We start from the raw sequence: 15123 nt of genomic DNA on the forward strand, positions 1-15123 counted from the left end.
TTTTTAAATATTTGTTTATTTATTTTTGGCTGTGTTGGGTGTTCGTTTCTGTGCGAGGGTTTTCTCTAGTTGCAGCAAGCGGGGGCCACTCTTCATCGCTGTGCGCGGGCCTCTCACTGTCGCGGCCTCTCCTGTTGCGGAGCACAGGCTCCAGACACGCAAGCTCAGCAGTTGTGGCTCACGGGCCCAGTTGCTCCGCAGCATGTGGGATCCTCCCAGACCAGGGCTTGAACCCGTGTCACCTGCATTGGCAGGCAGATTCTCAACCACTGCGCCACCAGGGAAGCCCCGATTTTAATGTTTTTGATAAATACATTTGTTCTTCATAACTATCCCCCCCATTTCTTTTATTAGAAAGCTCTTAGATTTCCCTCATGCTGGGTAGTGGTGACACAGGGGCATGAAAGGAGCAGATGCCTTCAATCAGGGTTTAGTACTGTGCCTGGCACAAAATAAGCACTCACTAAGTATCTGAAAGAATGAATGAGCTGCCTTTAGCCTGGGGGAGCACCCCTCTTACCATGGGTCTGGCATGTTTAGTAAGCCCTGAAGGAAGGGGGGTCTCCCTGAGGCTCTTCAGTTGAGATTCAACAGCCATTGCCAAGCGTAAACTCAAGCCCACGACTAGAGGAGGGAGACCACGAAAGGAACAGCTTCTAACTCAGTTCTGGCACCCTGAAAGCCTACTTGATGCTTCTTGCCAATTTGTTTTTTCCCTTTCTTTGCTCTAGTGAGTCATTATATGAATTTAAAACAATGTAGAACCATGTGTATCATTCATTCATTTGTTCATTAATTTAACATTTATCGACCACGTATAATGTACCAAGCAGTGGATACAAAGATTAAAAAGTGATCTCTCTTCTCAAGAAATTTACCTCATGATGGAAGAAGGTGGATAATTAGTTTCTCTCTTGTATGATTATGATTTGTGCCATCATAAAGTAAGTACCAGGTTCTAACGGAGCAGATTATAAGGGATCAGAGATTGTTTTGCAAGAGAAGCCCTTTTGATGGCCTCTGGTGAAAAGTGTGTGATAAATAAAATGTGTACCTGTTTTCATGAACTTGTAAAACATATACTTTACCAGTTTTAATTACTATGGCCATTATAGTAGAAAATGGAATTAACATAGACAACATAGATAGATAAGTGACCATTCAGAGGGTGCCAATGCTGTCCATTGCTATCAACCTCTTGCTCCAGAGTAATTTTTTATTCTTTCTGCCAACAAGGAGCAAGGTTGACTGGCTTGAGTTTCAGATTGTCTTATTTTCCTTGTACAGTCTTTGTGGAATTAGCTGTAGTGAACACTGATGTCAGGCAGTCATAGTAGAGAGATCTGAGTAATCCACTGCATAAATCAGTCGATTGCCAATGTGTAGTGTAAGAGGGAAATATACATTTCAAACTCAACTTTGTTGAGATAGAACTTACATGTAATAAAATGCACTCATTTTATGTGTACAGTTTAATTCATTGTGAAATTGCACACACCTGTGTAACCACCATCACAGTCATGATAGAGAACGCTTGGCACCCTCAAAAGTTTTCTTATTCTCCTTTGCAGCCCCAGCCCTAGGCATCCACTCATCTGTTTTCTATTATTATAGTTTTGCCTGTCCTCGAATTTCATATAAATGAAATTAGACAATAGATACTATTTTGTGTCTGGCTTCTTCTGCTCAGCATAGTGTTTTTGAGATTCATCCATGTTGCGTGGATTATGGGTATGTTCTTTTTCATTGCTGAGTAGTGTTCCATTTTGTGAATATACCAAAATTTTTATATCCATTCACCTGTCAATGGACATTTGAGGCTTTATTTTTCCAGTTTGGGCTATTCTGAGTAAAGCTGCTGTGAACATTCATTTACAAATATTTGTGTAGATATGTTTTCATTTCTCTTGAGTAAATATATGAGTATAATTATTGAGTCATAGTAAGTGTATGTTTAATTTTATAAGAAACTGCCAAACTGTTTGCCAAAGAGGTTGTACCATTTTAAATTCCCACCAGCAGTGAAAGTACCTACAGTTATATTGCTTAAGTGACCAGCCTGACTTTATTCCAGACCTTGCAAAACTGTACCTATCTTTCTATCTAATAGAAAGATAAGACCTATAGGTATGTACTTGGAATGTAGTTCCAAGAACCTACTGCTTTTGCTCCTTTTTTTCTTATTTTGATTTGGGTTATCTCCTCTAAGTCCAGTTTTCACATACTAACACCCTGGCCTCACTTAACACTTTGAATCTCTTGAAACATTATTATTTCTACCTCTCACATTACTAAGACAATGCTAATTCTGCCTCCCACCTGGTGACTTTCTTCAATGGTCATGTGCAAGAGGATTGGGAGCTCCATTCTGGTGGGCTTTAAGCAGCCCAAGACAAGTTTTGCCCAGAATAGGACCTGATTGACAAGTCAGTAGAACACATTTGTTCCTCTGATCTAAAGGGCTAAGCATTTGCTTAACTGAACTGTACCCAGGATATAGGAGAGTACTTAATTCTCTTCTAATGCGTGTTTAGCAGATCTGCAAATCTATTCGTTAGTGGTAGACTTAAGGCCTGAATAAGTATGTGGGTATACACACATACCCTCACATCCCAATCTGCATTTGTATTCACTGCATTGGGAATCTATGTTTTGTGTATTCATGGATAAAGTGCCTAGTTGAGTGTCATACAACCTCTGGGCACTCAATAAATATTAATTGAATTGAAATAATGGCATCCCTTATAAATATTCATAAGCAAATAAAACTGTCTAAATATATGAAATATGAAGTACTCTTCTTGAGTTAAAATAATTGAAAACTGGTGTAGTGATTTTATTATGTGACAATATAGGTATTGCAGGAGCTATTCACTAGTTGTAGACATAGTATACTGAGGGAAATATGTATGTATAGTTTATATATTTTTTTTAATAAATTTTTTTTTCTTTTTTACTATAGCCTGTGTCTTATGAGCTAACAAGAATTAGCTAGCTAGATGGATGGATGAAATCCACTTGTGTCAGAAATTTTTGAAGCCTTTATATAGCTAATCGTACTTATGAAGCACCTTCTAATCAAATAGACTAAAGTGTAGGTGACCTGGTAGAGCCTCAACCTGGCCTTCTACCACTGGGGAAAGAACAGAATTCTCTTTAGTGCTTAGCTGTTCCTCAACTTAAATACTAGAACTGCTTAGCTGGTTAGTTGACATGCTTTGTTTTTGAATATATGGGATTCAAGTCACTTTAGAAGGCAAGCATTGTCAGTCTGTCTCTGAAATGTGAAACTTACACTGTGCTTTCTTGTTGATTTCAAAAGTATGATGTGTGGTTGGTTACATACCATCTTTTGGAGTTGGTTAATCTGTAGAGAGGTGAGAGCACCATGTACCCAATGTCAAGAGGCATATCTTAGCTACTCAACCCACCAAAAATGTGTTTCAAGAAATAACATTTGTGAAGAAGAGTCCCTCTAGGCAGCTGATCTGACTTTTTCCCCCTGTCTTTTAACTCCCCATGCCATCCTCTTTTTCCTGCAGATCATGTTTCAGGCATACGGAGACAAACAGGGACCATTACATGGAATGTTAATCAACACTCCATATGTGACCAAAGACCTGCTTCAATCAAAGAGGTTCCAGGCACAGTCCTTAGGGACAACATACATATATGATATCCCAGAGATGTTTCGGCAGGTAAAGGTGGCTAACGGTGGGGGAGATCTGACATGTGCCAAAGAGGCAAGATTTTTCCTGAATTTTCATCAGATGCAGCTTAGACTGGAATAGGGCGCTTCCAAAAGGCAGGAAATATCTTGACACTGTTCTCAATTCTATCTCTTTTGGGATTGTGACTGCCAACTCAGATGTTGGGTGGTTCTTTATGAATTAACAGGAAGAATGGTGAGAATAGAGGCCTCTGTTGAGTAGAAAAGAGTAAACTGAGACCACATGCCTGCGATGGTAGCTTACGATGACCGGTGTAAGGAGTTACATTTAGGTGTCTATTTCCAAAGCCTGTATTCAAATCAAAAAGAGATTTGAAACTCGAGTTCTCGTTTTCCTATTTTCCAAGGTAACCCAGGTCTCTAACTGATAACCTAGGTTAATATGATGAGAATCAGTATATAACATATACAAATGGATATAGAGTTCATGGTACACAGTTTAAATTATCAGTTCTTTTGTGGGAGATTTATTATAGCTGAATAAAAACTAGTGTATCGAAAGAATACTGAATTTGTCCTTAAAAAAATCTGTGAACATAGGATTTTTCCAAGTCTCCTAGTCAAAAATACCATTGTTACCACATTTGAATTTTAATAAAGTAATACATGCGGTCTTAGTAAATAGTCTTTCTGTACTTCCTGTATTATTCAGAAATACAAGAGATTTCCTTTATGTAACCATTTGTTTACAAGGTCTCTCCCTTGAAACATAGCTGTCTTCGTTCAGTATTACCGGCGTTGTTAGCCTAGAAGTTGAGTGCTGATTCTGTTCCCCAGTGCCAGTGCCATAAAGAGAAATCACATTCTATATAATTCTTCCTATAGAATAGACATAAACACAGTGATTTGGACTTGTAAGTATGAATGAGTCATACTGGTTTTAAATGTTGCTTTGAGGCAAGCTGAGAAACAACTAAACTAGTTTCCACTTCATGCAGCAATATTTTTGGTAATATGAAGCTGGGAGTGGAAATTGAAATGGTTTTAAAATGATAGGTGTGTCTCTCTGTTTTCTCAAATTTGAGCAGACTTGATTTGCACATTTACAGTCATACACCTCTAGTGAGCTAATTCCCGTGTATGGGCCTGTAGCTTTGAAAAGATATTAGAAAGAGGATGCTTCCCCTGAACCTCTAGTAGAAACTCTATTCTTGTGTTCTTGGGTTTACTTTGTATTAGCTGAGTGTCATGTCACTTTCCTGGTTATTCTTCTGTAGCCAAGTTTCTCTAGAATTTCTCTTTTTTAAAGAGGGACTGATTCATTCTGATTCATGATCACTCAGTAGTTTGATGTTGTTGGAAAAGTGCCTGATTTTTGGCATGTAAAAAACATTATGTTAAAGACAATTACAAATCTATTTCAACTGAGAATGAGAGCTCTAGAATTTGGTCTAACGTTTAGACACTCAGCAGAACATTTGGAAAAGAAAGAGCAAAACTAGACTGATGATATTTTAATATTTATTTTGTTCATGTTGAAATGCTAATTGTTACTGATTAGTCAAACTTTTCTCCTCCTTTAGTCCCTGATCAAACTCTGGGAGTCTATGTCCACTCAAGCATTCCTTCCATCACCCCCTCTGCCTTCAGACATGCTGACGTACACTGAGCTTGTGTTGGATGATCAAGGTCAACTGGTCCACATGAACAGACTTCCAGGAGGAAATGAGGCAAGTAGTTGCGTCCCCCTCTCCCCTTTCTTATCTTTGTGCCCACTAGTACCAGCTTTCCATGGGGGTGGTCATTAAATAGCATTAAGGTCTGAGTGGCATAGGCAGCATAGTAGTCCTATTGGTAGAAATAGTCCTGTTGGTAGAATTCTTTAGCCAGAGAACATTGACTGGATAGCAAGGAATTATCATTAGTTTTTTAAGTGTGATAATGGTATTACATTTTTTTTTAATGCTATTATAATTTTGCTTTTTAAAAAAGTATTGTTTTCTGTTAGAGATACATACTAAAATAGTTATAGATAAAATGATCTAATCTCTAGGATTTGCTTCAGAATAATGAGGGGGTGTGAATGTGGGAGTACAGGTGAAACAGGATTGAACATGAGTTGTTAACTGAAGCTAGGTGATAGATACATAGGACTAGATTATTTTCTCTATTTTTGTATATGTTTGAAATTTTGAGAGTTTTCGATAATAAAAGCATTTAGAATATTTCTTGATGTTTTTCCTTATTTGGATACTTACTTTGCATAGTGGTGTACAGTTTTTGATATGTATTTTCGTGCTCAGGTTAATTTCATCTGGTACTGTTGTGAGCATGGTAAATATTTTCTTCCTAAAGGGGCCCAATCAGAACCAGGGGTTTAAACATAAAAGGAGGTAACAGAGAACCCGTGTCTGATAGTTATCTAGGAGTGCCTTTTCTAGCTTTGGATTCCTTTCTCCTATAGTACACTGTTAATGATGTAAAGTCGTATTCTGCCCTATACCCCACATCCTCCTCATTGCACTGAGATTCTTCCTGAGTCTAACTATGCTTCTAATGTACAGTTATAACAACAGTGATAACAAGTCATAAGCCTAAAATGAGATATGTTTTTATTTTAACCTTAGATGTAATCCCTAGATAAATCTCGTTCCTTAGAAGGAGTAATCTCTATCTGAGTGTTCACCATAAACAGATTGGGTAGACCTTTGGGGATAAATGTAATTTTTTCCCATTTTATGCAGTATCTTTTTCAAAAAAATTTCCTATGTGTACAAGGTGCGTGGTTGTTCAGCAGGTACACCAGTGGCTGCCAAAAGTAGATGGTTTGGTATTAAGATGGATGCAAGCATTGGACCCGATGGAGAGTATCAGACTTGTAGGAGTTCTTCTAATCTAATAGCAAAGGCGAGAGGCTGGGGAGAAAGGATGCGTAGAATTTTGACGAGAGTAGGTGTATGTATACTCATTAACACACAAAGTTGCAGCAGAGGTTTATGCCACTGTGTGTAGCATCTACTTAGTGAACCCCTCAGCAGCAAAGAAAAGCTTCATTGTGCTAGACTTAAATTCTGATTCATTGAACAGTGGAGTCTTCAGGAGTGGAAGGCACCCTTGTGAACAGGGGACTGAGAGAAAAATGCTTTTAACTAATGTAATTAAAACACAAAATGAGATTTTTGGCCACGTGAAAGCTAGCTGCAGTGCTGTGTGAAACCTCTTGCCATGATCTTTCTGTCCTGCTTTCTCTCTGCTCTCATTCTGTTTGAGCGAATGGAGACTGGGGGAATAGTGAAGTCCCAGAGGGACAGAGCTCTGTTCTTGCTGAAATTACAAGCACAGAGCTGCCTGGGCATGAACATGTAGTGTTTACTCTGCCAGTATGAATACAAATAGTCTTATTATACGGGACTCTGTACCCAAAGACACCACACACACACACACACACACACACACACACACACACGAATAAAAAAAAAAAAAGGGTTTTTTTAACCCTTTTAAGACCCAACAAACCTTGGTGCAAAGGGATGTCTTAAACAGCAGCATAGGACTAGGGCTATGAGTAGTAGCGTCAATACAGGGACCACATGTTTTCCTTTGCCCAATGCTTTAATAATAATCTTGAAATCTAATAGTATTTGAAATTTTTTTTGCTTTTCGTCAGTTCTTACTTTCTTCTTGTCCTCCTCTTTTCCCTCCTTAGTTGCCTGTTTTCTTTGTTCTCTTTTCCTTTCCTTCAAATGGTTGACTAGGATTGAAGCTGAGTGTCAGCTTGCTGTTTCTGAGTCTTTGAGCTCAGGAGGAGTGAGACTGATTTCTTTTGTGAGCCCTTAGTGACTAATGCCCGGCATGGCTGGTGAAGTCAGTCAGTGGCCTTAGCTAGATTATAGGGTCCTGCACAACAGGAATGAGGTTGGGGTATTAGTATCCAACTCAGTTACCAAGAGCTTGAACGTACAATGAAGCATGTCCACTGAGCGACTGACCAATCTAAAGATGGAGTTTCAGCGGTCAGAACTCTGAGGGACAGCTGTGCCTAAGAGATGACGAGGTGTCAGGAGGATGTATTTCCTCGTGCTGAGCCCAGTTTTATCAAGGCAAGTTGACTTACAGCAATTGCCGTTTAATTTTCTTTGGCCAAAGAGACAAGTTTGTCATGAGCTTGGCACTCTACATATTACCCCAAGAATGATGTGAGGGGAAGGAAAAGAGCTCATGTTGATGAGATTGGGAGCAAATCAGTCCTATCCCAAAGAGAATGGGCATCTAACGGAGCCTTGAGAAACAGTTTTATTAGAAAAAGGAATAAAAGATTGACCTGTTAATGTTCTGAGAGCCGAGGCTCAATGTAAATGCGTCAGTGCTACGTAGCCATTAAATCATCATAATGTGGTGTTCTCCAAAGGCGACAGCTCCACCAGGTCATCGTGGTGGGTGATACTGCATTACCTTGAAGGACTGGAGTTTCTGGGTTTCAAAGCTAGCACATGGATATAAGGAATACGGGTAAAACAAGAGATTCCTGCAGAGTTTCCCTGTGAATTGAGATGCTTCTCCCCGTAATCAAAGGCAGAAAGCCTGCACTTATCATACCATCGGCTGTGTGGGTAACCAGTCTTTCTTCCCGATTTTTTTTCCAGGACAGTAAATAGGTAAAAAGGTGATGGGACCAGGACTTGGAACAGTTCAGTTCCATTTAGTTTTAGGTAACTTGTTTGCCATTTGAGGAAGAATATTGGCTGTTTCAGCAGAGATGTGAGCTGCATTTTGAACATTGTGGCCGAGTTAAAAGCAGGCAAAAGAGCTTTTCTGATGTGACGTTAGCTACTCTCTCCTTTCTATTTTCCTAGTTGTCCCTTCCCCACTGCGAGAGATGTAACTGAAGGAATGCCACCTTATGCGTGATGAAAGGTATAGGAGAACCCATTTTTCTCATTGTCAGATTTGAATGGCATTGCATTTAGTATGGATTTAGAGTAGGAATAAAAAAGATGTAGACCAAATCTGTGAACTACGTTCCTTGCAAATAGCTCCAAAGATAAGTTGTCTAGGACTTTTTTTTTTAATCGTTTCAAGTAAAGATGAAAATTGAGGAAAATGTGATTGCAACGTAGACTAAACTAATTTCATGCTCCTGTGATGGGCACTGTATGTAAATACACAGCTAGATGAATGTATGCTGTTAAGCCTGGATATAGAAGAAGCGCAGCTAACCAACAGTTCTGCTTTCACCGCTTCTCAATTTGGGGGGAATTGTTTTCATTTTCCTGCCAGTTCGCTAACCTGTTTTGATCATTTGGTGGAAGCTGTAATTGTAGGTGGGAACACTTTGAGTAACAGTTCACAATCCAATGTAGCTGCTTTTCGCACCAAATCCTGTTATTAAAAGGCTCAGGCTAAGATCAAGCCAACGTCTGTAACCGACTTGACGGAGAACAACTTAACTTTGCCTGGTAGGACAACGAAAGCACTGGCCTTCTTGAGACTGTGTTCTTATATATTCTGAAATGTTATTAGCATTCTTTTATTATATTTCCTTTAATTGCTCTGTGAACTAGATGATGAGTCTCCAAATTGGGCAATGCTGAAAGATACAATAGACAGGCACCTTTTATAGCAAAATTAGTGTGGATAGAAATGAGGACCCTGTTTTCCTTACTGTTTCGGAACATGGGCTTTTTAACAATATGAATCTATCCATTCCCTCTCATTGCTCCTGTCGTAATGAAAATCTGCGATGAGAAGATGCTGTGTCTAGAAGCAGATATAATAATTAGGTTTAGGATGTGTACTCCAAAAAGGATTGGTAGTTAGAGACTGGAATTCTTGCATGGCATTACATTTTTTCCTTAAAATTTTTCTGAGAGTTAAGTATGTTCCAGATTGAATGCAATTTGATGATCACCTCCACACACACTGCCAGGCTTAAAATTGTAGTGGCTCCAAGACTTCGTTTTTTCAGATGGGCACTAGGTGTCAGGGTTTTTCCTTCTCAGCAGCCTAGCCTTCAGATAAGCCTCTTGAATTGCCCTGTTTGGTGAGGCAAATCCAGCAGTATCCTTCCCTTTTTTTTTCAGTTGGTATGGTAGGCTTTGCCTAGTGTTCCCACAACGTGCAATTGCTCTCTTAGCCCTTTGGGTGGAGATCTGTTGAATCTTACATCATGATTGCACATTTTTACAGGAAACATTTTTTAGAAAGAGGATGATTAAGGAGGGAAATAAGTAGTATAAATTAAAGTTCGAAGGCTAACTGCCATTATGACTGGTATCTTGGTTTCAGTTCTGCTTTGTGTTCTGGGGGATGAAATGGTGGGGATTAAGAATTCAGTTCTAGAACTGCTCAGCCTTGCCTGTATTTAACTGTCATCTAATTGTTGGCAAGGTACTGTTGTCCAGTTCCACGAAGGTGTAACTATCTCTTTAACTTTTTTATTATAAAATATTTCAAACTTATAGAAAAATATGGAGTGATATGACAAATATCCCTGCATCTATTGACTAGCTTAAATAAATCTTACCATTTTGACACTGCGTCTCACTTATTTTTGCTATCATCCTTTGAAATCTCTAATTTGAGTATAAAAACAAAAATAAAATTTAGGAGTTGGATAGGGAAAGGAGGTTGGTAAGCTTATGTAAGCCTGAAAGATTGGAAGAAATTAATTAGTAGATCTATTTTGACAGTTCTCAGGCTGGACCTCTTAACCCAAAGGACCTCTTATTTTAGAAAAACCACCATAACCCTCTGTCTTAATTCACTTGGTTGACATTTTCCATACTCTCAAAGGAATTCCTTGGGCTATCCTGGACTTAAATTCTAGTGCCATCCATGATGCTTTGAAACTGACTGGAGAGAGCGTTTGTGGGCTTGAGTTGAGTAAGGAAAGGGTTGACCATTTCTAATGCGAACAAAACCCAAATATTTTTCTAGTTTAACATTAGGCTTTTGCCTATTGTTTTACTCGATTTAACCTCAGAATAGCTCCATGAATGGGAAGCTAATTTAGATGTATTTTACTGTGCTTTTGTTTCATTCTTTTGAAATCAGTTTACCTTTTCATGCTGGGTGTGGAAATTGAGTCCATATCAGTCTTTTAGATGTGTGTTGGAAAAGAGGCATATTTGTATTGTAGCATGCTGAAGGTGAGCTCTGAAATAGACCCAAGAAAAGCAGATCTGAAAAACAGGATCATGGTCTGTGCACTGACTGTTCAAGTTATAAAAAGAGACTAATGGTCCTTGCCACCAATCTGCCCCTGAAGATGGGAGAGTGTTTCTAAGTGCTTTGAGATCCTCGGCAGAAAAGTATCACATTCCACTGATTATATATAAACATTCATGATTTGCACTTACCTTATTTTTCATCAAGGACTTTAAAAAACCAATTTTGAATCTTTTTAGCCTAGCAAGATAGGAATTTCAAGTACGGAAAAAGACATATTACGGAATACATGGTAAGATAGTTTTATTTAAAATTATTGTGCACTTTTCTTCTTTTAGCCTCATTCTTAGTGAGTGTGTTTGGCTACAAGTCTTTGTCTGAAATGATCTTCAGAACCAAAGTTGAGTCCCTCATTAGAAAAATATTGAGGCTACTTTTGAAAGCTAGGTCTTGCTGCCGTGGAATTACTTCTAATGAATTCCTAACACTGTTCTTCTGGGATGTATATATTTTTCTTCAAATTCCTTCTTAATGTCTGTTATTGGAGCTGGAGAGTTCTCATCGGGTCGATTAGTTGATTTTGACTTATTTCGTTAGTAGCAAACCAAGGCCCAATGAGCTTGACTGACCTTGAAAATCCTAATGCATCCCTTGGCCAACCAAAGCAGCACTTGCGGAGGGCTCCTCAGTGCCTTTCAAAAGTAAGTCCTTAAAGTTAGCCTTTGAACAAAAGGATGAACTTGCCAGCATTTTCATACATCTTAATTTTTAAGATTTTGCAGAAAAAGGGTGTGATATAGTACCCTATGTCAAGAAATTTTACAGCTCCAACCAGAGGCAATAATGAACATCAGGACAGCAACAGATGACACCAGAGGATGAAGTGTAGCGTGGAGCATCAGAGTTCAACATTCGTTTACATGATTAATGGGGGAGGCTTTCTGAACTGTGGTAGGCCAGCTTGGTTAATTTCCCTATCAACCAGTCACTCCGGCACCCCATTTCTCAAATACCACTGGCTTGTATGTGCTCCATTGCATGTGTTTTTAAAAATTGGTATGTTTATTAAAGCATTGTGTGTACATGTGTAAAATTACTGTGGTTTCAAGCATATAAATAGTACAGGAAGAAACAATTCCCCTGTTTAAAATTATTATTTCTAATCTTTGGTAACATTTTCAAAGAATTACCTCTGGGAAGAAAATTTTTTGCTCTAAAAATGATATTTTTCTTATCCTTTTATCGCTTTTTAGAAGGGTTGAGGTAAGTTTGTTCAGCCATTTTTGAATTATCCAAGCATGAAAAAAAGACTTTTTCAGCTGTTAAGAAAATTGTTTTCAGCTCCTTTATGTGCTCACACGACACTAGGCAACGGAACATGATATCCAGAAGATAATACAACATGGAAGGCGTTGACATTTTTTCAGCATGTTTTTTCTGAATGGCACAAATTAAGTCAAATATTGCATTGCCTTATGGTTTAAAAATACACCTTTTAAGACCTATACAGTATTTTCTAATATTTCATGATGCATTTTTTTCCCCACGAGGTTCTAATATAAGTTAAAATTGTAATTATTTTTTGATAGTATCTAATTAAAAGTGAAGTATTCCATCCAACATACAAAAGGAAGGGGGAAAGGTAGCATTTTGTTATCTGTCTGAAAAGGAACTCAAGTTCATATTCCTTCTCTCTGGATCTTAGTTTTTTCATCTTCATGATGCAGATGCTGCCTGGGTCTGTTTCGGCTCTAAAGTTCTAGGATTCTTTATATTTCTGCCCCAGAGCCTTGTCGGATAGTCATCTTCCCAGCACTAGCAGTAGTAGCACAATAGCTACTGGAGGCTTTGCCAGAAACACTCAACTTTTAGACTTTCAGCATGGAAAATAAATAAAGCTTCAACATCTCAACCACAGTCTAACCTGTGTTTAGGTCCATGTAGAAAGATATTATTACCGATGAACTCAAAGTGTGGAGATATAAGAAAGGCAGCTGTGGCAAAGATACTCCCTTTCTACTTCCCACGGCATAGCTAGACTTGAATGCTTCTTACATCCTTGAAAACAAATTCCTGTCCTGTTTTGCCCCTTAGCTTTCCCTTCAGATTTCTTTATTGAGCTTAAATATTGTTGTTTTACTTTGTGGTAGCAGCAGCTTTGGAAAGTGCAGGTGTGTACATGTGCATATGTACACTTGTACCTTCTATTCACACTGATAGTACAATTAATGCTGATGTCAATTTTGGTGTTAATTTTGGGTCATGATTAGTGTTGACACTTTGTGTCAGACTAATGGCATTTATGGGCGTCATCAGAATAAATGTTAATATTATCATGTTTTTATTATCTGTTATAGTAACATTAAACCGAGGTCCTCCCAGGAGAAAAAATACACATATGAATAGATAGATAATGCCTTTCTGTATCACTGGTGTTACTCAGCGAGAAAATGACATCTCAGGGCAGAATCCTAATCACTGTTTGGAGCATCAGAAATAATGATCACCTCTGATCGGAGGTTGTGAATAATTCATTCGGTTTGATTTTCACGTCCTGTCCAGTGATACTTTTCAAACCAAATGTGTTTCTACAGGAAAATAATGGTCCCACTTCTTATGGAAATACTGTAGCACAAATCATTTTACCCACATAAAAACAGTTAAATAAGACTGTTCTCTTCTGCTTGCCTTCTCCGCCCCATCCCCTCCTCCCTTGCTTGCGCGTGTTTATTCCAGGATCAGACTGTGGCCAAAGAAATATCTTCTTCCTTAGAACTTGTATAAGGAGAACAAATGTTTATTTCTGCTGATCCTTAACTTATTCACGGTAACTCTTTTGAACCTCTTCCCTTTCTCACTTTAAGGTAATTAGTTTAGGTGGATAATCCTACACCTAAGAAGCCTGCTAATTGGAATGCTCTGTTATCAAAAATAATCTGAGATTAGATATTTTGAAAACTGATTTATGGCTATATTAATGAAACTATAATTGGCGGTAAGTCCCTAGAACCAGTTGGTTAGTCCATGCCTCTCTCGGCAAGACAGTGGTCAGGGAAGAAGTCAGTGGCACTGCCAGGGACCAAAAGCCTGAGTCTGACACTCGTTAGACCATAAACCCAGCCACTCCGACAAGCCCCTTTCAGGCTACATGTTCTCACTTTGTTGCTTCCTTAGCCCTTTAGTCGTCCTTAGCCCTTAGTCCTGGAGTGCCATTTTCACTAGGTTTTATTGCATAGAAACGTTGGAGGGAGAGAGAACCTGAAACAAGAGGATTCAGTGATGGAATTTCCTTCGGTTGTTATTTTTAAGTTAACATACAGGGCAGCTTGGCTTAGGTGAAATCAGTGAATGTCATATTCCTAATCACATTGTCACACTTGTGTATGCTTTTATATAGTGATTGCAGAATTTTCAATATAAAACCTCCATTGTGTGTATAATATAGATAGACCCCATCCGTATAAAGTAATTTGACTGAAAAACTTACGGTGTCCTAATTAAATGGGAGGAAAATATGACTGTCTTCTGAAGTAATGACCCAATCCTCTGAGACAAAGCTATTCTTAGATAGAATATTTTGAACCATTTCTCCTGAATGTTGTGACCCCCTTTTTTTTTTTCTAAATCTAACAAGGGCAGAGGAAAGCGTTTTTTAAACTAGTTTTCATCATCAGACAAAGTACTTTGCATTCAGAAACCATTTCCAGTATCAAATTCAATTTTGTCAGGTGATTAGTTGAGTTTGGTAGAGAATAATTTAAAAACACAAAGCTGGCAATGGCCGTGGTGCTTCTGCACTGGAGGAGAGCAGTTGCTGTTCTCAAGTTGCAAGCCCTCTTTCAGTGACTGGGTATAGTGGATTATTGTGTTACATGTCTTTGCAGCTGTTACAGACCTGCATCTGTTGACACCATGTGTTCCTACCCCAGACTGCTGGAAGAAATAGGGGAGCCGGTGAATTGATATCTTGCCTGCCTATCAGTGCAAATGTCCTTTTATGTACATGTTTGTAAAGCTCTTTAGCCCCCTTCAAGATGAAAGGCTCTGTATAAATATAAGCTTTTGATTTTAGTACATGTTTGGAGTACATGTGGTACAGTCCTAAATATGTATTTAGCTGATAGGCACTGTTCTTGTCTATTGTACAAATATTGACTTTAAAAGTATAAATATGTATTTAACTATCAGACCAGAAAAACACTGAGGCAGTACTTCTAAGGTAGAGATATTAATATTGTATAAACCTATATATACATATGTTTACATTATACCACATCATTGCAGAG

The 15123-nt window shown here is 38.4% G+C and overlaps 1 protein-coding gene across 1 annotated transcript in view; it reads left to right on the plus strand.

Annotated features, from left to right (window-relative positions):
- The window catches only part of ACACA (acetyl-CoA carboxylase alpha), a 237910-nt gene that overhangs the window by 147699 nt on the left and 75088 nt on the right, over positions 1-15123 (plus strand). The window contains exons 40-41 of the mRNA XM_065897277.1: positions 3543-3698; positions 5254-5400. Coding sequence (XP_065753349.1) covers positions 3543-3698; positions 5254-5400 — 303 coding nt within the window. The remainder of the gene's footprint in view (positions 1-3542; positions 3699-5253; positions 5401-15123) is intronic.

The sequence above is a fragment of the Phocoena phocoena genome, chromosome 19 (genome assembly GCF_963924675.1).
Source record: "Phocoena phocoena chromosome 19, mPhoPho1.1, whole genome shotgun sequence".
Taxonomy (NCBI): Eukaryota; Metazoa; Chordata; class Mammalia; order Artiodactyla; family Phocoenidae; genus Phocoena; species Phocoena phocoena.